The 25,432-nt window shown below is 50.6% G+C and overlaps 1 protein-coding gene across 5 annotated transcripts in view; it reads left to right on the plus strand.

Annotated features, from left to right (window-relative positions):
- RASGRP2 (RAS guanyl releasing protein 2) overlaps window positions 1-25,432 on the plus strand; it is a 50,074-nt gene that overhangs the window by 12,625 nt on the left and 12,017 nt on the right. For all 5 annotated transcript variants that reach the window (XM_015423911.1, XM_015423907.1, XM_015423910.1 and 2 more), the window contains exons 7-15: window positions 432-605; window positions 2,697-2,813; window positions 3,271-3,552; window positions 6,985-7,062; window positions 9,822-9,944; window positions 13,559-13,674; window positions 17,567-17,708; window positions 20,796-20,832; window positions 21,208-21,366. In XM_015423911.1, coding sequence (XP_015279397.1) covers window positions 432-605; window positions 2,697-2,813; window positions 3,271-3,552; window positions 6,985-7,062; window positions 9,822-9,944; window positions 13,559-13,674; window positions 17,567-17,708; window positions 20,796-20,832; window positions 21,208-21,366 — 1,228 coding nt within the window. The remainder of the gene's footprint in view (window positions 1-431; window positions 606-2,696; window positions 2,814-3,270; window positions 3,553-6,984; window positions 7,063-9,821; window positions 9,945-13,558; window positions 13,675-17,566; window positions 17,709-20,795; window positions 20,833-21,207; window positions 21,367-25,432) is intronic.

Genomic DNA, 25,432 nt, shown 5'->3' on the forward strand with positions numbered 1-25,432 from the left:
CCAGGTGCTAGCAAGAACTGAGAGAGAACTTCTTTTGCAGGTGGAAGTCAAATCCAGAGCCAGTTTGGTGTAGTGGTTAAGTGCGCAGACTCTAATCTGGAAGAACTGGGGTTGATTCCCCACTCCTCCACTTGCAGCTGTTGCTGTGACCTTAGGTCAGTCACAAGTTCTTTCAGAGCTGTTCTCTCAAGAGCAGTCCTCGAAAGAGCTCTCTCAGCCCTACCTACCTCACAGGGTGTCTGTTGTGGGGAGGGGAAGGGAAAGGAGTTTGTAAGCCGCTCTGAGACTCAGAGTGAAGGGTGGGCTATAAATCCAATCTCCTCCTCCTCCTCCTCCTCCTCCTCCTCCTCCGCGTGATTAGCTGGTAGGGTGTGTCTTCATATTGTTGAGCCCCCCCCCCGAACTCGCAACTTTCCCCTCCTTTCCTCCAGTTTCAAGACTACCACAGTTTTGTCATGCACGGCTGCACGGTGGACAACCCCATCCTGGAGCGATTCATCACCCTCTTCAACAGTGTCTCCCAGTGGGTGCAGCTGATGGTTCTCAGCAAGCCGACGGCTCAGCAGCGAGCTCAGGTCATCACCCGCTTTGTCATGGTGGCGCAGGTGAGAAAGCACAGGGTTTTTTCTTCTTTTTTAAAAAAAGAGAAGACAGCCTGAATCTTCTCGATAACAAAACAGTTTTTATGGTGATGCTGTTAAACCTGTCCAGACTTACAAGAACCCTTTAAAACCCAACAGCATCCTTAACCTGGGGACTCTGCAGACAAATTAGGAGTGAAAGTAACTTGAATCTGAGGAAGTGTGTCATGCACACGAAAGCTCACACCTTGAATAAAACTCTGTTGGCCTTAAAGGTGCCGCCAGACTCAGACTTTGTTCTGCTGCTTCAGGCCAACACGGCCGCCCCACCTGAATCTATCTTGAACAATGCTCCCTCTAAGCCGTGGAGTCTTGTGAGCAAAAATTCTACTTTGTGAGCTACTGGCATTAAAGTTGTGAGCGAGCAAATTGGCTACTGCTTAAATTAGTTTGCTCTGAAGCCGTCCTTCCTGAGCGAAGGCAAGAATGTGTGAGCTGGAGGCTAAAAAACTGTGAGCTGGCTCACACTAACTCTGCTTAGAGGGAACACTGATCTTGACTGATTCTGGTCTCTCTTGGCCAGCTCAGAGCAGAAGGTGGGAGGGTACAGCTTTGACCATTTGGTGAGGCTAGCTTGATCTCATCAGATTTCGGAAGCAGTGTCCCCTCTAAGCTGAGTCAGTGTGAGCTAGCTCACCGTTTTTTAGCCTCCGGCTCACACATTTTTGCCTTCACTCAGGAAGGACGGTTCCAGAGCAAACGAATTGATGCAGCAGCCAAATCGCTCGCTCACAGCTTGAATGCCAGGAGCCCACAAAGTAGATTTTTTTGTTCACAAGACTCCCACAGCTTAGAGGGAGCATTGGAAGTTAAGCAGGGTCAGCCCCGGTTAGTATTCGGATGGGAGACCAGTGAGGAAGTCCAGGGTCGCTACGCAGAGGCAGGCAATGGCAGAACACGTCTCTTGACTTGAAGATCCCACGGGGTCGCCATCCGTCAGCTGTGGCTTGCTGGGACTTTCCACCGCCACCGCCGCTCCGCCTGAAAACAATTTGGATTAGGCGAATAAACATTTTAGTTTCGACAAACAAACTCGGCTAAGGAGATCTGAGAGTCTCTCCCCTCCATCCTGCTTTTTCAACTGAGGAGGTGAGCGGTCCCAGCCCCCAGATGTCTCTTGCCAGGCTCTGCATCCCCCCAGCTGCTGCAACCACCCAAATCCAGGCTTAGCTCGACTGCAAAGCGGTCTGTCATGACACTGCTTTCCCTGAGAGGGCCGTGAGCATCCCATCAGCAGGGAAGCCAGCTATATAAATAAAACTTTGTTTGGTTTGTCCTTCCCTGGTGGACCGGTGTGAAGTTCAGGGCGACCTTTTTATTCTTGCTAGATGGTGTTCCTTCTGAAGGGGAGGGAGGAACAGTTGCCGGCGACTATAAAAATCTATTTATACAGTCACAGACTGAGGAGGAATGAGAGGGATGCAGCGGCGGGGCAGAATGTGTACCAGTCCCCAGGCCAAACCAGTGTTGCCCCAGAATCCAGCCTTCTCTACGCACATCCGACGGCTGCTTCTCTCAAGGCTCTTTTTGTTTTTGTGTCTCGCAACTCTGCCAAGTGTTGCGGTGGGTGCACTTCCTTCTAGTGGTTGGCTGCGACCAAACTGCCAGGGCAACTTGTTCCGGGGAGTGCGAGTTCTGTGGCTTCAGGGTTTCTGCAGAGACCTCTAGGTGCCTGTGTGGGTCAGGCCTGATGGTCTCAACAGGCAATTGGAGGCTTCTGGGCAAGCCAGTGTGGCTTCCCATGAACTGAGCCCTTCCTCCTCCTCCTAAGTGCAGAGACCCATCCCTGCTCTATCCAACAGTAGTGACAGGCTGGAAATGCAGAAGTCCTCCTACTCTGCCAATCAAACTGTGACTCATCTGAAACCCTCAGTCTGAAGGGCTACGGGACATATCCCAGCCAGGGCTGACCCAAAGGGGAGTTGTCCTCAGTCGTGTTCTGCCGTGAATTCTCCAACAGGTTGGAACTGACCGTGCCTCTTTCCCCTGTCCCAACCCCACTTTGTCTTCCTCTTTCTCCACTGCCGTATCGCCTGTCGCTCTGTCCGCGCTCAGAGGCTGCTACAGCTGCAGAATTTCAACACGCTGATGGCGGTGGTGGGCGGCCTGAGCCACAGCTCCATCTCCCGGCTCAAGGAGACGCACAGTTTTGTGAGCCCAGAGACCACAAAGGTAGGTGATGGGTGGGTATGGGCTGCAGTCACAAGGCTGTGTCCCGGGGACTGGAGGAAACACAGAGGTGTAGCAGTAAGCAGAACAGCACTGGAGGTTCAATCCACTCCTGGAGTTCAGTTCACTTAATTGGTGCATGAACAGCACTGGAGTTCAGTTGACTTCGGTTCATGCCTGGAGCCCCACAGCCCTGCTCCCTGATGGGTTTAAACCCTCTTCCTCCACCATGGCTATCTGTACGTCACATTTAGTGCAGAGGCTGGCTGCCAGATATTAGCATTCATTTAAGGATCAAAGCAAGTTTCTAGCCCTCATTGGGCAATTACTACCCTCCCTATAGGTAAGGCTGCCTCTCTGCTGTCTTTTGTGTCTTCCGTCTAAACCCACTTCTTCAAGTGTGGGTTAGCCTGTTGACCCTTTGCTGACCCCTTCTGCTCTCTTTCCTGGTCACCTTCAGGTATGGGAATCGCTCACTGAATTGCTGACGTCAGTGGGGAACTACAGCCGTTATCGGCGGTGCTTTGCAGAGTGTGTGGGCTTCAAGTTCCCCATCCTGGGGGTTCACCTCAAGGACCTGGTGGCTGTTCACGTAGCACTCCCTGACTGGCTGGATCGTGCCCACACCTGCCTGAATGGAAACAAGATGCAGCAGCTGTTCAGTATCCTGAGTGACCTGGCCATGGTGCAGAGTATCCGGCCCCCTTTTGAGGCCAACACTGACCTCCTCAATTTGCTTATGGTGAGATTCACCACCACCAACAACTGCACAATACACACCTCTTTTTAGCATCCTCGCCCACAAAGATAATTTGTATCTATATGGCTAAAAATTGGCGTCACTCATCACCTGTGAGCCTCGCTAAGCCATTGATCAAACCGTTTGTGTGGTGTCATACAGTGTCTGTCATAGAATGTCAATAAACACTCCAGCTGTTCAAGAGGAAGTTGCTGACAGTGCAGTTTCTGTGAAGTAAGAAATACTCAATCTGTAGGGTAAAAGGCTAGGGGGAGGAATGGCTGTGAGAGGCAAGGTTTGGCAATGGACAGGCTTTTAGGGTTCTGGGTCTGTAGGTTTGTCAGGCTAGATTGTGATAGGTGGGCTTGGATTTCATGTTATTTCCCTTAGGGCAGTGGTGGCGAACCTATGGCACGGGTGCCAGAGGCGGCACTCAGAGCCCTCTCTGTGGGCACGCGTGCCATCGCCCCAGCCAGGCCCAGACCATCATTAAAGTGTCAAATTCTCTGCCAAATAATTTTAATTAAATGAAAGCATTTGGGATTGCTTTCCTTACTTTGTTTGGATCATTTTAAGTTTATGTATGAGTTGTTTTTTTTAAAGTAAAACGTCAGTATTCAGGTTAAATTGCCGTGTTGGCACTTTGCGATAAATAAGTGGGTTTTGGGTCGCAGTTTGGTCACTCGGTCTCTAAAAGGTTCGCCATCACTGCCTTAGGGTATTCGACAAAATCTTCAGTTACAGGACATGATTAATTTCTTCTTTCACTTGCAGTTCTGGCCCACCTCATTTCTTGAACTCAGGACTCATCAAGTGACAAATAGCAATTGTGCTAAATGTAAAATATGCTAGTTTGTTGTAGTGGTCAAGAGCAGCGGACTCTAATTTGGAGAACCGGGTTTGATTCCCCGTCCTCTACATGCAGCTGCCGGGTGACCTTGGGCCAGTCACAGTTCTCTCAGAGCTGTTCTCTCAAGAGCAGTTCTCTCAGTCCTCTCGCAGCCTCACCTACCTCAGAGGGTGTCTGTTGTGGGGAGAGAAGGGAAGGCGATTGTAAGCTGCTCTGAGACTCTGAATGAAGGGCTGGGTATAAATCCAATCTCCTCCTCCTCCTTAGTCTTGGCCATCAAAAGCTGGGCCAAATCAGAAACTTTTTTAAAAAGTGGAGGCAGATTTGGTTCCGATGACTCTCCAGTGGAAGGGAGTTTTATGGTCGTGGGGCCGCAGTGGCGGCCTTTGAGAACACACCCTCTGTGTGCCTTTCCTGTCCAAACTTGGGACAAAAGCAGAAGAACCAAGAGGATGTTACCCATAGATCTAAGGTGGAGGAGGAGGAGATTGGATTTATACCCCACCCTTCACTTGGAGTCTCAGAGCGGCTTACAAACTCCTTTCCCTTCCCCTCCCCGCAACAGACACCCTGTGAGGTGGGTGGGGCTGAGAGAATTCTGACACAAACTGCTCTTTTCCAAGGACAGCTGTGCCAGATCTTGTGACTGACCCAAGGTCACATCAGCAGGTGCAAGTGGAGGAGTGGGGAATCAAACCCGGTTCTCCCAGATTAGAGTCCGCACATTTAACCACTACACCAAACTGGTGGGGTGTGAAGATGGATTTTTAAAAAATGCATGCTTCCAGACCTCTCTGTGTCAAAACACTAGAAGAATGGAGCTGAGTGGGGCAGCACCTGCCTGGTCTTGTTCTCTCACGTCTGTAGTGGGACGTCAGAGAGAGAGAGAGAGAAAGAACAGTGAAGACTTGCAGCTTCTCACTGAACTTCACAGAGGGAGGAGGAACAGTCGGGATGCCCTGAAGCACAGCCCCCAAATCCAAATCCTCAGAGCACCCCAGGCTGCCCCCCCCGAACCTCCTCTCCCCAGTATTCCAGGCCACTCCTCCGCTCCACATGCTTCCGTTGCAGTTCCTATATGCAGAGACCCCCCCCCTAGTCCCTTTTTGGGGAAGCCTGCCCACATCTCATTGGGATGGACAGCCAGGCTATACGAGTTCCCTCGATTACCCTTCAGTGAATGACCATCAGCCTCCCATCTCTGGGTAGCAGGGCTTTCTGTGGAAAGGACATTCTCCCATGTGATGAATTAAGGTTTCCCTTGCTCGAAAGCCAGTTGAATCCGACTCTAGAAGGCTGTGCTCATCTCCGTTTCCAAGCCGAAGAGCCAGCGTTGTCCGAAGACTTCTTCCGTGGTCATGTGGCCGGCATGACTAAATGCCGAGGCACACGGAACGCTGTTACCTTCCCAGCGAAGTGGTACCTATTTACCTACTTGCAACTTCTTGCTTTCGAACTGCTAGGTTAGCAGGAGCTGGGGCCAGAGACGGGAGCTCACTCCATCACGGGCGGCACTCGGGTTTCGAACTGCCAAGATACCAACCTTCCGGTCTGCAGCTCAGCATCTTAACCTCTGAGCCACCGTGGCCCCTCTGTTATGAATTACAGCTCCATTATGGAGAGCTGGTGTGTTGGACTAGGGACTGGGACAACTGCGTTTGAATTCCCACCCTGCCATGGATACTTGCCAGGTGACCCTGAATCCATCACATCACTCAGCCTAACCTACCTTGCAAGGTTGTGGTTTTTTTAGATAAGGTGAAGGAGGAGAGGATCATGTGATAAGCCACTCTGGAGGATCCCAATTAGGGAGGAAAACGGGATATAAATAAAATAAATAAGCATCTTTTGCTTGTAAAGGAACCAGCACTTTGGGAGGGGGGTGGAATTGCAGGAAAAGATGGTTAGTGGAGTCATGGGGGAGCCATAATACAGAAGGCTGTTCCCTTCAGCTGGTGGTTTGAACCGCACTGCTTGGCATGCAGAAGGTCGCAGGTTCAATCCCCAGCATCTCCAGTTAAAAGAATCAGGTCATAGGTGATTGGAAAGGCCTCTGCCTGAGACTCCGGAGAGCTGCTGCCAGTCTGAGTAAACAGTACTGGCCCTGGTGGACCAATGGTCTGATTCAGCATAAGGCAGCTTCATGTGTTCATGTGCCCACGCCTTCCAGAGGGGAAGGGTGTCTTGGCATCTATATATCTAATTCCGAAGTCGCCCCCTGGCGTGCGGATACTTATTTCTGCACATCGGGGGCAACTGGGGGGGAGGGAGATGTTTGTGCACACTTGGGGCAGTCCCCAGGTGTGCACAAAAATCTGAAACCTTTAAAAAAATATTGGGGGGGATACTTAAATCCCCCCCAAAATATCAGAGCATCCCCTGCGCATGCGCAGGGAACGCCCTGTGACCTGCCTCACCACTTCGGAGGCGGGGGGGGGAGGAGACGGGGGAGGAACCGGCAGGATGGGGGGGATACTTACCTCCTCCTGCTGCTTCCTCCTTTGCCTCATGTGTGGAGGTCCCCCCCCCCCGCGAGTATCACGGGTCCACCCCTTGTTCCTTCTAATTTGCACCATTCCCTGCAGGTCTCTCTAGATCAGTACCAGACAGAAGAGGAGATCTACCAACTCTCTCTGCAACGGGAGCCCCGGAACAAATCCACAGTGAGTGTACACTGCTCGCGAGGCTGGCGTGCCCAAGATCCAGGGCAGGAGCCTGACTCGAAGGAGCCAGCCGCTCTCTCTGTTTTGAACCAGGGATTAGCCCCGTGACATACTCTCCATGCCCAAGAACGTGGGGAAGAAGACGCATGTGCAGAGTCCATTTCCCCTGCTGCAGTGTCCTCAACCAGATCTCATTCCTCCGGCAATGTCTTCCAGGCAACCTTGAGTCCCGGCACCTTTCCTTTCAGGAACAGACCCTGGCTTCCAGTGAACCTGCTGCCTTGTTGAGAGGACAGCAGGGTGTAAGAATGGCAAAATACTTTGGCCAGACTGAAAGGAGCAAACGCTGAAATTTTCTGACTGCTTTGCTCTGTGCAGCGGATGATTGCTAAAAACAAAGCTTACTTTTGAAGGCCCAGGGCTGTCCGGAAGCTCATTCCTTTGAATCCTTAGGTGTGTTAGAAGGTAGCCTGTGTTTTTTTTAAAAAATTGCACCTTTCACATGCTCAGAGGCATTCTCCTCAAATATGCATAGAGGACAATGCCTTGTCACTCTGGGGCTGAGGTTTGGTTGAAAAATCTGCTCTCGGTCTCCCTCTCTGTCACGCGGGTTCCCTCTGCATGACCGCCCATCTCTCTACCTGCTCTTTAGTACTGTTCTTCAGGCTGCTGGCTCTCCTGGTTAGCAGGGATTTGGCTCTTGAAGATGTTCAAAGTGGGGAAGGGAAGGCGGGAGTCGTGGAGGGGACGTAATTATCCTTCCTCGCCAGCCTGTTCCAGGCTTCCTCCCTCGAGGCTGCACTTCCTGTTCCCCGAAAACGGAACTGCTGGATGCAGCTGTGGGCTTGTTCGCTATCAAGCTGTTGTTCATCTGGTGCCCCTGGTCCTCCTTGCTTCCTTCGCCACCGTGCTGGAGATGGAGGCAGACTTAAAGGAAATGGCTTAAAGTTTTGCTTTGCAGGAAGCTGGATGCCTGGGGGAGGGGGGAGGGGGGGGAGAGCCAGGTTGGCACAGCTGCAAAAGGGCTGGGCTCAGATGTAAAAAGCCAGGTGCAAGGGAAACCCCTGCGCAGCCTCAAAGGGTGACCCTGGGATAAGTCACTACTGTCTCTCTTCCTAACCTTTCTCACAGGGGTGCAATAAGGTAAAACACGACTTAGAATCATAGAGTGGGAAGGGACCTCCAGGGTCATCTAGTCCAACCCTCTGCATAATGCAGGAAATTCACAAATACCTCCCCCCACACCCCCAGTGACCCCTGCTCCATGCCCAGAAGAGGGTTAAAAACAAACAAACCAACCTCCAGGATCACTGGCCAAACTGGCCTGGAGAACAACTTCTTCCTGACCCCAAAGGGACAATCAGCATTTCCCTGGGCGTGTAAGAAAGGGCTACGAGAACTAAGCCCAGATGCAACCCTTCCTGTCCTCCCTTCTTGTGATCTGCCTAAGTTCAAACAATCAGCATTGCAGCCAAATGACCATCTAGCCTCTGTTTGAAAACCTCCAAAGAAGGAGAGCCCACCACCTCCCAAGGAAGCCTGTTCCACTGAGGAACGGCTCTGTCAGGAAGTTCTTCCTAATGTTTAGCCGAAAACTCTTCTGATTTAATTTCAACCCGCTGGTTCTGGTCCGACCTTCTGGGGCCACAGAAAACAACTCCGCACCATCCTCTCCATGACAGCCCTTCAAGTACTTGAAGAAGGTTATCATACCACCTCTCAGTCATCTCCTCTCCAAGCTAAATGTACCCAGCTCCTTCAGCCTTTCCTCCAGACCCCTCACCATCTTCGTTCCCCTTACTTGGGCGAAAGATGAGTGGTTAGAATGTTGGCCTGGGACCTGGGAGACCCAGGTTCAAATCTCTGCTCTGTTGTGGAAGCTTGCAGGCTGACCTTAGGCCTGAGACAAACACACACGCACAATCTTTCTCTCTCAGCCTACTTCACAGGGCTGTTGTGAGGACAAAACAGAGGAGGATAGAGAACAGTGCGATTTTACCTAATGAAATATTGTGTCTTAACTACTCTCCTGTTTTATATACATTCATATACACACACACACACACACATATATATACAGTGCTTTTTTGCAGAAAAAGCCCAGCAGGAACTCATTAGCATAGGCCACACCCCTGACAGTGCGGCTCATTGGCATATTAGGCCACACCCTGGGAAAGGCAGGGGGCTCCACGGGCCTTCCCAGGCCCTGCACCTCGGCATGGGCCGGGAAAGGCAGCGCAGGCCTTCCCGGGCCCTGTGCCTTGGCGCGGGCTGGGAAAGGTGGGGGGGGGGGCTCTGCAACTTACCTCCCTGCTTCTTGCTCCTCGTGGCCCAACTGAGGGCTGCTGGGAGCAGGGGGCGGGGCTTGCTACATGTGCCCGCCCCCTGGTTTTGGAAGCTAGCCGGAACTCCATTCCTGTGCGTTCCTGCCCAAAAATAGCCCTCTCTCTCTCTGTGTGTATTCATATATATACACACACACACACACCCTGAGCCTGCCTCAGTGGGGCGGGTGGGATACAAATTAAATGAATAAAAATAAAATAGATGTAAAGAGCTCTGTGTTCCCACTGGAGAAGAAAACAGGATATAAATAAGCACGCCAAAGGTCGAATGTGAGTGTAGTGAACCTGTGAAGAAGAAGGGGGAAGGTCCTCGTGTCTGTACCCCTTTGTCCCACCCCAGAACCAGCTGCCTCTCTACAAAAGCCCCTGCCCCTTCCACGGGCTCCAGCAACTTGTTTGGCATCTCTGTTCCAGCCTTCCAGCCCTACGTCCTCCACCCCACCACCCCAGCCAGTTGTCATCGAGGAGTGGGCATCGGTGCCCAAACCCAAGCCGGATCAGGCAGTCGTGCGCAAGCACATCGAGAAGATGGTGGAGGTAAGGAGGCGGGAAGGGAAGGGCAGGGGGAGTGCAATATGTCGGGGGAGGCCCTGGCCATGTGAAAATATGATCATCGTGCCAAGGATGTTTTGAGCTTCCACCCAGCCTCTTTAAGGAGCTCGAGTGTGTTGGATGAGGGCCTGCGAGGGCTGGGTTCAAATCCGTCTTCTGCCGTGAGTGCCTGTAGACCAGCCACTCTCTGCCTCACTTCACAAGGTTGTTGCAGTGGAGACCAGCCATGCACATCACCCTGAGCTCCTTGGAAGAAGGGCAGGATTAGAGTGTCATAAATAGTTTCTCCAAACCAGAAGTGCCAGGTAATCAAACCAGAAATGGCAGGTCGTCCTCATTCCTGGTGGCTGGCTTCAGTGTTTCTCTTCGCCCCAATCTGCAGAAGGCCAGCCAGTTATGTAGACAAGTTTCAGTCGGCTGAACGCTGGAAGTATTGGGTGAAATGTAAAAAACAAACATTAGCCTTGGTAGCACAGGAGGTCTATGCGGTATCCCTGATCGTCCACGTTTCCCAGTAAAGGGGAAAAAATTGCAGCAGAAGCTTGGTAAGGTGGATTTGTGGTGGTACTACCAGCTTGCCAGTGGAAGTTTACTGGGTGTGGGTAAACAAAGTGACCGGGGGCAGTGTAGTATAGTGGTTATCATTCCATACTAGGATCTGGGAGACCCAGGTTCAGATTTCCACTCTGCTGTGAAGCTTGCTGGGAGACCTGGCCCTGGTGACATTTTCTCTCTCAGCTTAAGCCACCTCGCAGGGTCGTTGTGAGGATAAAATGGAGGAGGAGGAGGAAAATTATATATTCCATCTTGAACTCATTGGAGGCAGGGAAGGATAAATTGTAAAGGAGACTGCAAGGCCCAAAGAGGACAAGAGAAGATTATTTGATTGTTTATTTTATTCTATTTTTATCCCCCCTCTCCTCCACTACTGTGGGGCTCAGAGCGGGTTCTAACATATAAGAAATAGAATGTATATAAGATTAAAACATATCCATTAAAACAATTCCAGCAATACAATTCCTAAGATGGCCTGTACAATTACTATATGGCTGCCCCAGGGAGAGAGGGGGGAGGAAGAGGCAGTGGATCTGTATGGATGGGCGTTCTCCTGACCTCATCCATAGGCTTGGTGGTACATCTCCATCTTACAGGCCCCATGGAATTGTACCAAATCCTGCAGGGTCCAGATCTCAGCTGGAAGTGCATTACGCCAAGCTGGAGCCACCAATGAAAAGGCTCTGTCTCTGGTTGACGCCAGGCAAATACTCCTTGGTCCTGGGATCGTCAGTGTATTGTTATTAGAAGAGCATAATGCTGTTTGGGAGGGTATGCCAGGAGAGGCGGTCCCGCAGATATATTGGTCCCAGACTGTGTAGGGCTTTAAAGGTAAAACCCAACACCTTGAACTTGATCTGGTCTCAATCTGGAGCCAGTGCAGCTGGCAGAGCACCAGTTCAATGTGTGCTCTAATAGGGGTGCCTGTAAGGACCAGTGCTGCTGCGTTCTGGAGCAGTTGAAGTTTCTGGGTCAGTCTCAAGGACAGCCCTGCGTTGAGTAAGTTACAGTAGTCTAACCTGGAGGTGACCATTGTGTGGATCACTGTGGCTAGGTCAGGGGGACATAGGAAAGGGGCCAATTGCCTGATTTGGCGTAGATAGAGGTCTGCCCTTCGTATCTTGAGTAAGGACAGAATGAAGAGAGACCCCAGGTTTAGAGGTCTGGCATCCTGGGTACCAGTGCCCCTCTAGTCTAGACGTGATAAAGAGGTGTTTTTGTAGGCGGTGCTCAAGGGAAGGACAGAAAATGATGACTGTGCACCACTGGTTCCTTCGAAGTGACTCCTGGAATGCAGGCAGTGGTTAGAGCAACGGTGTCGAACTCATTTGTTATGAGGGTCAGGTCTGATATAAATGAAACTTTGTTGGGCTGGGCCATGTGTGTCATAAAATGTAATGCCAGGTAGCGAAGATATAAACTTTATAAAGGACACAAACACAAAGTTTTTTTTAACTTAAAATAAAAACATGCTTAAAGCATTAGCACTCTTGCAATATTTTCTTTATTTAACAGTGTCTGATAACTGACACCCCTTGCTCTGAATTATTGCATCAAAATGTCTGTGCTGTTGCAATCTTGAGTAAGCTGTTCAGGTGTGTATCTGTAAGTTGCAAACCTACAATGACGCAGCAGCAGAACTGGAAGAAGAAGCAGAAGACAGCCAGTTCCACTGTGGGCCTGATAGAAGCCCTCCGGGGGCCTGATCCGGCCCCCGGGCCGCATGTTTGACACCCTGGGTTAGAGTGTCAGCCTAGGATCTGGCAGTCCCAGGTTTTAATCCCCACTCGACCGTGGAAGCTTGCTGGGTGACCTTGGGCCAGTCTCTCTCTCTCAGCCTAGCCTACCTCACAGGGTTGTTATGACGATGGGGGAGAGGAGAACAATGTAAGCTGTTTTGGGTCCCCATTAAGGAGAGAGAAGGGTATAAATGAAACAAATCACCAACATTCCTGTTACAGTGTGCTCCTCTTACCTTACAGAAATAGGGGGAGGGGATGTTAGTCTGTTGGCCACAAAACTAAGCAGGCATCTTGTGGCACTTTAAAGACAAACAAGTTTTTTCTTTTGTCTGGGATGAAAGCTGATGCTAGAATCAAAGCACGTTCACCTTTAAGGTGCCGCTAGACTCCTCCTCCTGTTTGTAAAGACACAGGATGGCTTTTCTAGATGTACTAAATGATCAGCAAACGAAAACTGCGTTCTCCGAGCATAGACACCTGCTCTGGGCTGCTCCTTGGAGTCCCCTCCCCAATCCAAGCTTGACTGGGGCTTTCCCAGAGCTCAGCATTCAGCCCCTTGGGGCGGGTGGGACTTGTAACCTGGAGTCCTTTGCTTCTGTCATCAGATAAGCACGTTTCAGGTGCTGGATACTAGATGTAAAAATATCTCTTTTTCACAGTAACCAGACTGTCTTGAGCTAGACAAACAGGAGTCTTGTGGCACCTCAAAGACTAACAAGATATTCTTCTAGCACACGTTCTTGGGCTCTAGCCCACAAAGGCCTGTGCTAGGATCAAAATTTGTTAATCTTTATGGAGCCACAAGCCTCTTGTTTATCTTAACCTCCCTGCTTTCTCGGCTGCCCTCCCAGCACAAAACTCTTGAGGCGGTTTCCCTTCAAAGATAAAATGAGCTCACCTCACCTCCACACCAAAACCATCAAAGCTGGTGGCTTGAAAACAACCCCCCCTTTTTTTAAAAAAAAAAAGGAGGCTCCATCACAAACGAAAACCAAATCAAGGAGTGGAATGTAATAACAACAGAGAGGAATGTAAACAGAATAGTATAAATGGGGTGGGGGGGAAACCAGATTCAGGCGAAAGGGGTGGGGGTCACAACCCCACAGCCAATAAATCTGGGAACAGCAACGACAGAAAGAACAGCCAGCAAGCTGAAACAGTTTGGGGGGAGTGGGAAGGATCCCGATCCCAGTGCCTGGAGGAAGGGGAATTGCAGGGTTGACGAAGACTCCTAGAGCTGAAGGTATCATGACCGGGATCTCTTGGTCCCCCTGTCCCCCCCCCCCACACTTTGTCTTTCAGTCTGTCTTCCAGAACTTTGACGTGGATGGAGACGGTCACATTTCACAGGAAGAATTTAAGATCATCAGGAATAATTTCCCATACCTCTGCAAGTTTGGAGATCTGGATGAGAATCAGTGAGTGCTGGTCAAGTGTAGGGGGTGGGCTGAGGAGGGTATCAGCTCAACAGACTCTTCCATCTTCCATTTCTAGAAGTGATTTGTAGTTCTCTCATTAGACTACATTTGAGCCGGGGGTGGGGGGCCGTGTGTGCTCGTGGTTTTGTGTGACTTTTATCTGTACCACAATATGCATCTCACACATCATTATCTGCTGCTGGGACTTTTTTCCTCTTCCTATATCTACCACATAACTGGTGAGGGGAGTGCCTCTGAGCATGTGCAGAGTGTGTTGCTACCACCAAGAAATCACAGGCCTAGATTAGGCAGCTGGGCTGCCTTCCCAAAGGCAGCCCTTCCGGGATAATTTGAACCTCAGCAAATCTTAACACTGCTTCCTTCTCCAAACTGCGGAAAGTGCACCATTGTGTTAGTAGAGCAACAGGTGAAGTCTTCGCTACAGACAGAAGTCATAGAATCACAGAGCTGGAAGGGATCTCCAAGGGTCATCTAGTCCAACCCCAAGTCTGTTCTGAAGTCAAAGCGGTAAATTGCCCCTCCCCTTTAAATGAATGCTGTAGTTCCTGTTAAATAAGGGCAAGTAGCGTGTGCGAGATACTGTACAAAAGGGATGTATTCCTTACCTAGAACTCTTACGTTGGACAGTCAAAGGGACAGATGGAGAGGAGAGCTCAGGTTAGTGGTTGTGACGGAATGGGATGACAGTGGTGGAACAGGGGGAAAAGGTGTAGGAAGAAGAGGAGGAGGAAGTGGGCTGGTGAATGGGGAGGGGGCTTTTCCAGGCATAGCAAGCAGCACAACAGACATCCTGGAAGTGGGAATAAGCTTGTGCAGAATGGAATGAAGGCACAGGCAGGGCCGGCTCTATCACTAGGCCAGCTAGTGTCTGGCCTAGGGCACGCCGGCCCTCAGGGGCGCCAAACTGTGCCCCCCCAACCCCCTGCAACCCACTGCTGCCCTAACCGGGCGCCCGCCCCTCTGGCACCCTTAGCAACTCAGAAGCGCCCGGCGGAGGTGGCTGGGGAAGCTTTTGCCGGGGAACCCGCCAGCGACGTGTGGGGGGGCGTGGCGCGCGGGTGGCCATAGCTCTGCACTTCAGAGCTGCGCACCCCCGCGATCCTGCTCGCTCCTCGTCGCCCCCCTCCCCCACGCCCCGCCCGCCATCAGCTCGCCCTGCCTCCATCTCCTCCTCTCTCAACAGTCAGGGAATCAGGAAAGGAAAGCCTCTCTCTCACGTGCCCGTATCCCCCCCCAGAGCTCCCTTTAAAAAGTAGCCATGATAGCGGCGGAGTAGCCACATCCCCACGATCCTGCTCGCTCCTCGCCGCCACACCATCTCCCACACCGCTGGCCGCCGCCTTCTGTAGCTTTTTCCCCCAACAGAGAGGCTGCGGGGGAGGGGAGGCGGGGGGGGAGGCGAGCAGCAGCGGCGGGGGGGAGGCGAGCGGCGGCTGGGTGACCCTCCTCCCAGCCTGGTTCTGGCGGAGAGGTCTCCAGGCCTCGCCGGGAGGTTGGCATTTGCGCTCGCCTAGAGCGCAGGACAACCTCGGGCCGGCCCTGGAGGAAGAGAAACCCGATAAAGTCAGAGAGATGCGGAGGCAGAGAGATTTTTATAACAAGGACTGAAGTTTTGAAGCAGAAGCATGAGGGAGGAGCAGGTGGAGGAATCGGATGGGAAAGGGTAGCAGAGTCGTTTGGAATCGGCAGGAGAGGACTGTTTGAAGTCTGAGTGTTTACAATTTTATAGTCTCTTCCTCCCCGCCCCCGCAACCAAATTCTGCTTTGAAAGCCAAATTCAGACACCCTCTTGGGTCTGGAATGTTTGTGTGCGGGGTTTGCCGAGGAGCGGAGCTGCATTCTGCCTGGTGCGCTCTCGAATGCAAAGTCAGAATGTTTTACGGCTGCGTCCACTGGGAGAGGACCCAGGAGTTCTGGCTCCCAGCCCACCCACCGCTGTGCCTCCTCGCTAGCCTCCTCTCAGAACCAGAGGGAGAGAGCCCTGGAGTCCTAGTTTCCCCTCCCAGACATCAAACAGTCACACCACTCCATATTTGGTGGCCTGCTTCTCGACTGATGCAGCAGCTGCTTGGCTCCAGGTTCTTCCGCCTGTGACTGAGTGTGGGGGCATTTCAGCCTCAGTGGTTTCCGGTAGCTGCCTCCACCCTTCTGAGCGTGTGGGAACAGGGAGGGGCTGGGCTCGGCTCCCGTAACAGTTCAGTCCGCAGTGCACGAGACCGCACCCCGCTCATCCTCCAGGACCCCAAGAGGCTTGACACCTGGTCTTTCCGCTCTTGATAACACTCCTTTCTCATAGCTGGAGATGGAGGCAGGCTGCGGGTGTGTGTGTGTGTGTGGGGGTTTAAGCTTGTTTTGAAGCTGGAACACTCAGATGTTTTCGATTCGTCTAGATCTCAAGCTGTGTTTGTTCACTGGTGAGGGCAATGAACTCTGAATGTGCTCAGAGGCGCCGTAAGTCCTGCAACAGACAATAGTTTTGAGAGAGCAGAAGAGGCGTTGCTTCCCTTGCTGTCCCATGTTTCTTCTTGTCCTGCTGATTTTCACTTCTGGTTTTTGGTCAGAGCAGACCTGAATCGGGCCCAAGATCCGTTAATGTTTTCATACCCCCTAGAAAAGCACATGCATTTTTCAGAATGGGTGGGGAGGAAAGTAAATGCGTTCCCATTGCTTCAGCCATTGGGGCTGATGTTCCCTGATTTTTCTGTGCTCCACTACACCACAGCACAGTGTGATAAAACTGGGAACCGCCGCTGGGGTTTACATTTGGATGCATATGGGAAACCCTGCGTGAAGGTGGATGTCCTCTGTCCACACAATAATGCTCTGACTCAGATGTGCACTTCCCAAATGCTCAGTCCACGGTGTAGTCTGGCACACTGAAAAGCTGAACCCAGAGCCTCAAAAGTAGAGTCACGTAGCTTCATTTGCCTTTGCTGATGTCATCAGGTAGTCAGATCTGATTGGCTCCCTGACCATGTGATCCCTGTTTTGCTGGGATCTTCTAATGACACCCAAAGAAAAAAGATTCAGATGGGCACGCAGTGTTCCCTCTAAGCTGAGTTAGTGTGAGCTAGCTCACAGTTTTTTAGCCTCCAGCTCACACATTTATGTCTTAGCTCAGGAAGGATGGCTCCAGAGCAAACTAATTTATGCAGTGGCCAAATCGCTGGCTCACAACTTTAATGCCAGTAGCTCACGAAGCAGAATTTTTGCTCACAAGAGTCCACAGCTTAGAGGGAGCATTGGGCAGTTGTGTTAGCCTGAAGCAATAGAACAAAGTTTGAGTCCAGTGGCACCTTTAAGACCAACAAAGTTTAATTCTGGGTATAAACTTTCATGTGCATGAAGAAGTCACACCTTGAATAAAACCTTGTTGGTCTTAAAGGTGCCACTTTGCTCAAATGGCACTTCTGTTTGCAGAAGAGGGGGTGGCGACGTCCACCAATCCCTCCCACCCACTTCACCCCCTGTGCAAGGTCCTGAAGGTCTGCAGACCCCCTTCTATAAACAAAACAAAACATCTGGGGAAGGAGCTCAGTGGGGTGCAGCAGGAAGGGGAAGTAAGAAGTCTCACTCCACGCAGTCCGGAGATAGGTGGATACACACCGGAAGGTCCATTCACCCGTTTTGGTGGATAGAATGGACTTCTGTGGGCAGAGCTGGAATGGAACAGGTAGGAGGATCGTTGGGTGGGCGGAGCCATGGGAAGGTGTGGCTGGAAAGGCTGGGCAGAGTGAGTGGCATGTGGCACACTGCCTCACCCTCTTGGAAGCACCAGCCGCCCCTACTTCCCAGGAAAGCTGCGCCCCAGCGGGTGGCGGTAGCCCAAATGAAGCACACCCGCTTACCCTCTCTTCTCTCCGCGGCACAGGGACGGCTGCATCAGTCGGGAAGAGATGATATCCTACTTCATGAAATCCAGCATGGAATTGAACGGCAAGATGGGCTTCATCCACAGCTTCCATGAGACCACGTTCCTGCGGCCCATTGCTTGCCGCCAATGCAAGGGCCTGGTGAGGAGGGCTGTTGTGCTGGGAGGTGGAGTGGTTCATTCTTAAGAACATAAGAAGAGCCCCGCTGGGTCGGGTCCACAGTGCCCGCCTAGTCCAGTGTTCTGTTTCGGACAGGTAGATGGCTCTAGGGCCTCCCAAATATGGTACGGGGGGTGAACTTGTCCCAGGAAAACTGAGCAGGTCGTGTTATTACTGTGAAACGTCTTGTTGTCATGGTGGATTAAAAAGTTCCCATGAACCCACCTCCAAAACTGAAGCTGGGCCCTGACGTGGATAGCCCGGGCAAGCCCGATTTTGTCAGACCTTGGAAGCTAAGCAGGGTCAACTCTGGCAAGTACTTGGAAGGGAGACCTCCTTGGAATACCAGGAGGCAGGGGTGGGCTTTACTCAGCCACCTCTTTGAATATCCTCTGGGCCCCCAGTAGGGGTCATTCACCAGAGGTCACCACGACTTCCAGGTGCACACACATGTATACATACACACGCATGCACGTATGAAAAATACAAAAAAAAAATTGAAGCTGGGGACACCTTTGATGGCTGAGTCAGTTCAAGATGGTGGGTGGACATCTCTCTCTACGTGTTGGAGAAATTTGGATTGGTTATGGGTCAAGCTGATCAACTGAGAAGGTCTTGTAACTAGATCTAAAACTAAAATTCTCCAGGCAGTTCCTCGAAAGTGCGATACTTTGTGCCAGTAAAGCCTGCACTGGAAAATGTCCTGGTACATCCTGCCCTTTGCTTCCGCTCTCTTAATCTGAGTTTCTGGCAACATTCCTAGTTAGATTGTTGTTGGAGTAAGGTGTCTTGGGGGAGGGAATTGTCGAATTTGGCATGGTCATGTTAAAAATCATTCAGCAAGCCTTCAGATGTAACCCTCTAAACATCTGAAGTATATTTTTTTACAGAAGTAACCATTGAATTTGGAGTTGAATTCCAAAATTTTGCCAAATTCTTTTTTTAAAAAAACGCTTCTGTCCAGTCATTCTGGAATGCAGTGAAAAGTCACCTCCAGCGTTAAAGGGGTGGTTGGTTAGGCGTAAGAAAAAACATTAGCTTCCTTTTTGCAATGTTAGAAGTTGGAGAGGTAAGCAGTGGAGGCTGCTCCATACTTGTTGAACACCCCTTGTGTCAGCTGTTGGATGCTTTACCACCTCAGAAACTTGTAGGTTTCTAACAACTCCATCCAAAAAGCAACAGCTGTGGTAATTGACCAAAGTTGAAGTCAAGTGGCACCTTTGATAACTTCATTAATTTATTAATTCTTTGTTATTTCACATTGTTTAAATAAAAATTTTAAAATGTTTAAAAAAAGACCAACAAAGTTTAATTCTGGGTATAAGCTTTCCTGTGCATGCACACTTCTTCAGATACCAATCTGATGAAGTGTGCATGCACACGGAAGCCTATACCCAGAATAAAACTTTGTTGGTCTTAAAAGTTGCCACTGGACTCTATGGCTGCGATCATATACACTAAATAATACACTTTCAATCCACTTTCAGTGCACTTTCCAAATGTGTGAACTGGCAAAATCCAATTTGAAAGTGCAGTGAAAGTGGATTATTTATTGTGTGTGATCACAGCAAAACTTTGTTCTGTCGCTTCAGACCCACACAGCTACCCACGTGATGCTGTGGTAATTGGTATCCTAAGCCCCTTTGGGCCAATGTTTAGAATGGTGCTGCATGGAAGCATGTCTTTACAAAGACACCACAAGCAGGAGAACCTGCAAAAAAATCCCTGAGTTGTTACTGAATTTATGTACTGATTAATAATTTATAATATCTATATCTTATCTTTTTAGTTTAAAAAAACACTCAGGGTGCCTTTCAATAAGACAGTCCCCGAATTAGCTCCTTTCAAAGAGAATAGTTTAAACTGATCTCCAGAAGGGCATCACTGAGACAGCCATCTCAGTCTTTGGGGAGAGAATATTTCAGAGCATGGGGGCCGCCATGGAGAAGGCTCTAAGAACATAAGAGAAGCCATGTTGGATCAGGCCAGTGACTAGTCCAAATTCTGTGGTCAAAACCCAGTTGCCATCAGGAGGTCCACCAGCGGGGCCAAAACTCCAGAAGTCCTCCCACATATTCGACCAGTGCTCTACCAGCTGCACTGGCTCCAGAGTCAAGGTTTTGAAGTTAACCTTCAAAGCCCTAAATGGTATGGGACCAGCATACCTTTGGGTCCACCTCTCTTGGTATCCCCCCCAAAGAACGTTACACTCTAGTGAACAAAACGTGCTGGTGACCCCTGGCCCCAAAGAGCGTCCAGCTGTCCTTGACCAAAAGGCCCTGGCTCCGGCCCGGTGGAACACTCTTCCAGCTGAGATCCGGGCCCTGCAAGATCTGATGCAGTTCCGCAGGACGTGTAAAACAGAGTTGTTCCACCAGGCCTATGGCTGAGGACAACGATGGGTCCCATCTCTGATTAGCCTCCTCCTCTCTCCCCGTCTTCTCCCCTCTCCTTTCAGATCAGACAGATTATACATCACCCCCCCTTAAGTTTTTATGCCATCTTTTAATTATGTTGCTAGTTTATAATATTATGTATTTTATTATATATGATTAGGTATTTTATTGTATTTATGCACTAGAAGTGTTAATATTGTATTGTTGAAAGTTTTTGTCAACGGTATTACCCACTCTGAGCCTGGACATGGAGGAGACCAGGATACAAATCCCAAAAAATCAAAATCAAATCACTGTTGCCCCCGCAAGCACCAAGAATACAGAGCATCACTGTCCCAGACTTAGTTTTCCACCTGTACCTCGTGGCTAATAGCCACAGATGGACCTCTGCTCCCCTCTCCCACATGCATGGAATGCTTGTACTTGCAGGGGGCCCCCTCCCCCTGCACCCAGGTAAATAATATCCTTGGTGCCATGTTGGCTGAGGGATCCCCTCCTCCCCCTGCGCCATCCTCCTGATCAGAATTGGGCCCTTGTAGGTGCTTTTAAGCAGACTTTTCACTGGGAACTTGCAGCTGCAGTACATTGGCTAGTCCCTGTGGCGGTTTTGTGAAGTGTATAGTTTAGCTAACCTCCTAAAGCTGTGTGTGTGTCTGTCTCTCTCCTCATTCAGATTCTTGGACTCTACAAGAAAGGGCTCAAATGTCGAGGTGAGTTGTAAGGGTAAAGGGAAAACCAGCAGAAATCGATGGGGGCATATAACCGGCCATAAGAGAACAGGGAGGATAACTTTTGGAGGGCTTACCTTGAGCCAGGATTTTGAATCTGAACTTGTTTCCAGCAGCAGGGCTCAGCCCTGGAAGATGTGAATAATGCAAAATGGTGTTCCACAGAGCATGCACAAAGTATTCTCCCCCCCCCCCCTTGCTGGAGCAGCGCTTCTGGTTCAGAGAATGCTTAAGCCTCAGCTTCTCTCCCTGTGTAGAAAGGAGCCATCTGAGGTGGGGATGATGGGGTGGGGAACTAAAGAATTGAGCTCGTAGGGTAATCACATGACTGTTATTCGTTTCTCGTGTGCCATCCAGCTTGTGGTGTGAGCTGCCACAAACAGTGTCGGGATCTCCTCTCCGTGGAGTGTCGCAAACGCACCAAGAGCGTCAGCCTAGATGGGCCGGCAACCCTGCCAGCACGGTCCTTCAGCTTCTCCCTCCCACGCCCTGGGCGGTCTTCCCTGCGGCAACAAGGTATGGCCCCGTCTGTTCTGTCTCCCTTTCCATGCCTGGGAAGAGGGGGAGGGCTGTGCCCCTGACCTTTTAAGCTAGAGTATCTCTGGCTGCACTGACACACGGAGGGTCCTGACTTTGCTAGGTCACAACACTGGTCTGTCTCAACCAGCTTTCTTTTTCCAAATTCTGCCAACCAAAGGCCTTTGGGAAGCTCACTGTCCCCAGCATCTGCTACATTCAGGTAGACCACCTTGGATCGGCAGCTAAAAAGGCAAATGCGATTTTGGGCTGTATCAACAGGAGTACAGTGTCCAGATCACATGAAGTGATGGTATCACTTTACTTTACTCTGGGTAGACCTCATCTAGAGTATTGTGTTCAGTTTGGGGCAGCACAATTTAAGAAGGATATAGACAAGCTGGAACGTGTCCAGAGGAGGGCAAGGAAGATGGTGAGGGGTTTGGAGACCAAGTCCTATGAGGAAAGGTTGAAGGAGCTGGGTATGTTTATCCTGGAGAGGAGACGACTGAGAGGTGATATGATAACCATCCAGGGCCGGCTCACCTGCTAGGCGAACTAGGCATTTGCCTAGAGCGCCGGGCCCTGGGATGGGGTGGCGGGCCCTGCATGGTCTCTTCTCCCTGCGGTCTCTCTCTTGCTCTCCCCACTGCTGTGCGCTCCGCCTCCTGCCCTCTCCCTGCCTGTCTCCAGTGCACAGTGCAATGCGCACCTTGGACTAGGGTGGGCGGGCTTCCCCCTGCCCTCCCCCCCACAGTGGCCTAAGAGCAGCTACGGGAAGGCAGCAGCAGCAGTGGCAGGAGCCAGAGCAGCAGGAGCCACTGCTTGGGTGGGTGCCCCTGTGGAGGGCCGAACAGACGACGGGCTGGCAGGAGGAGTGCGGTGGAGGAGGAGGCCGGCCTGTCAGGGGGGTGCCCATCCTGTTCGGTGCTGGCCTCTGATGCCCGCCGGTGCTCGGCCATGACTCTTAGCGCGGAGATGTCCGAGGCCGCCTAGGAAAGCAGTGCGCTCAGCCGCAGGGCGCCGGTCAAGGCAAGGAGCAGCACGCCCCGGCAGAGCAGGAGCCGCCCCCCCAGCACCAGCTACGTCCCGCCGGCCAGGCAGCCCAGCACCAGCGCACTGGCGGCGAAGAAGAGCAGGCGGTCATCACCCGGGCCCGCGGCGAGCTGCGCCACCACCTCCCTCCGCAGCAGGCGGCCAGCAGCAGGGCAGCCGTGTGCAGGCAGAGCCCGATATGCAGCAAGTCCAAGCCCAGCCAAAAGCCAACTGTCCCAGGGAAGCTACAACCCCATACAGATCTCCTTGGGAGTAAAATCAACTGGAGAGAAGGGCTTTCTGGGGAGCGCTCCGGGAGGTTGGCAACCCCGTAATTGGGTGCGCGGGGGGGGCACCAGAAGGTAGCCCCGCCTAGGGCACAGAAAAACCTCGGGCCGGCCCTGGGTCCACAAGCAGATTGGCTAACCTACATGAGCTTCATACCTGTGTTTCCAGAACAGCAGTCCTATATGCGACATGCGGTTCCTCAGTGGAACAGGCTTCCTCGGGAGGTGGTGGGCTCTCCTCCTTTGGAGATTTTCAAACAGAGGCTAGATGGCCATCTGTCAGCAGTGCTGATTCTGTGAACTTGGGCAGAAGGGAGGGCAGGAAGGGTTGTTTCAGTGCTTAGTTCTCATGGCCCTTTCTTACACACCCAGGAAATACTGATCACCGCTTTGGTGCCAGGAAGCAATTTTCTCCAGGCCAGTTTGGCCAGGGATCCTGGAGAGATTTTTTGCCCTCTTCTGGGCATGGAGCAGGGGTCACTGGGGTGTGTGGGGGGGGGAGGTACTTGTGAATTTCCTGCATTGTGCAGGGAGTTGGACTCAATGACCTTGGAGGTCTCTTCCAACTCTACGATTCTATAATCAGGGAGGTTCCACTTAGATTGTGGATTTTTCTGATCCCTTTTTAAACCTATCAGTGGCTTTGGTCACAATAACCTATCTATATCATTGGCTACCGCATCTTGAGTCAGTAAGTTCTGTAAGTTAATTACGCATTGTGTGAAGAAATACTTCCTTTTGTCTTTCTTGAATCGACTGTCCCTAAATTCCATTGGGTGATCTCAAGTTCTGTTGTGTGTGAGAGCAAAAATCTTTTCTATACCACTCACTCTACATCATTTGTTAGTGTTATGAATGATGTTCCCTTTGTCATCTTTCAGAGCTAAAATTCCCTGAACCCTTTCCATGCAGGGAAAGGGCTTCAAGAACCCTTTGATCCTTTCAGTTGATCTTTTCTGTACCTTTTCCAACTTTAACATATTGTTTTAGAGTTGGGGCACCTAGAATTATACAGTGTTCTAAAATGTGGATGCACTAGTGAAACATCCTTGCCGTTTTTATTTCAGCATGTAAGAACATAAAAAGAACCCTGCTGAATCAGCCTAGTGGTACCTCTAGTCCAGCATCCTGTCTCACACAGTGGCCAATAACAGGGCATAGAAACTGAGTCCTTCCCCTTATGTTGCCTCCTGGCACTGGTATTTGGAGGTTTACTGCCTCTGAACATGGAGACTGACTTTGGTCACTATGGCTAGTAGCCATTGATAGACCGATCTTCCATGAATCTGTCTGATCTCCTTTTAAAGCTCTCTGTGCCTGTGGCCATCACTACATCCTCTGGCAGCAAATTCCACATTTTAATCACTCCTATAAAAAAAAGTCTTTCTTTTTGTCCATCCGGAATCTACCGCCCATCAACTTTATTTGATGTCCCCGAGTTCTAGTAGTTTGGAAGAGGGAGAAAAGGGTATCTGTCCACTTTCTGTATCCTGTACATGATTTTATAAACCTCTATCATGTCTTTTCTCAACTGACTCTTCAGTCTTTCCTCACGGGGAAGGTGCTCCAACCCCCGAATCATCTTCCTTGCCCTCCTCTGTACTGTTCCCAGCTCTGTGATGTCCCTTTTGAGATACAGTGACCAGAACTGCACACAGTATTCCAAATGAGGCCACACCATAAATCTGTACAGAAGAATTATAATATTGGCTGTTTCCCTAGTCCCTTTCCTAGTAATCCCCAGTACAGAGTTGGCTTTTCTCACTGCTGTAGCACACTGGGTTGAGCTATCCACTGTGACCCCAAGGCCTCTTTACCACTCTCAGTCTCAGTAAGTTCAGACTTGATTAGCTTGTACTTGATACTGGGATTTTTTTTTTGTTCTACGTTGAACTTCATTTGCCACGTTGCTGCCGACTCACTCAATTTGTGGAGGTCCTTTTGGAGCTCTTCACAATCAGCCTTGGCTTTTACCATCCTGAATAATTTTGTGTCATCTGGAGACTTGGCTGCCGCAGGGCTCATCCCCAGTTCCAGATAATTTATGATCAAATTAAATAGCCCCAGCTGATCCATGTGGGACCCCACTGTTTTCTTCCCTCCATTGAGAGAACTGTCCATTTATTCCTACTCTTTGCTTCCTTACATTTAACCAGTTTTAAATCCATAAGGGAATCTGTCCTTTTATCCCATGGCTGCTAAGTTTACTGAGGAGTCATTTGTAAGGCACCTCGTCAAAAGCCTTTTGAAAGCCCAGTGTCTTACAGGGTCACCGTTATCTACATGCTTGTTCATGTTCTCAAAAAACACCGAAAGGTTAGTGAGGCAGGACTTCCCTTTACAGAAGCCATGCTGATTTTCTCTCAGCAGACTGTTCCTCTATGTGCCTAATAATTCTGTGTTTGATTACGTTCTCTTAATGTGGATGGGATAGATGCTAGGCTAACTGGCCTGTAATTTCCTGGTTCCTCTCTAGACTCCCTTTTAAAAATAAATGTAATATTTAACACTCTCCAGTCTTCTGATACAGTGATTGATTTTAGTGACAAGTTACATCTCCTTTCAAAGCTGTCTATGCCTGTGGCCTTCACTACATCCTCTGGCAGCAAATTCCACAGTAGTTCAACAATTTCACATTTGAGTTCCCTAAGAATTCTTGGGTGTATTAATCAAGACCAGGACACTCACTGGTCCCCCCCCCCCCCAAACAGGCTAGACCCTCATCCTTTGTGCGCTCGATCTCA

This window comes from Gekko japonicus, unplaced genomic scaffold, assembly GCF_001447785.1.
Source record: "Gekko japonicus isolate JY-2015 unplaced genomic scaffold, Gekko_japonicus_V1.1 scaffold313, whole genome shotgun sequence".
In the NCBI taxonomy this organism is placed as follows: Eukaryota; Metazoa; Chordata; class Lepidosauria; order Squamata; family Gekkonidae; genus Gekko; species Gekko japonicus.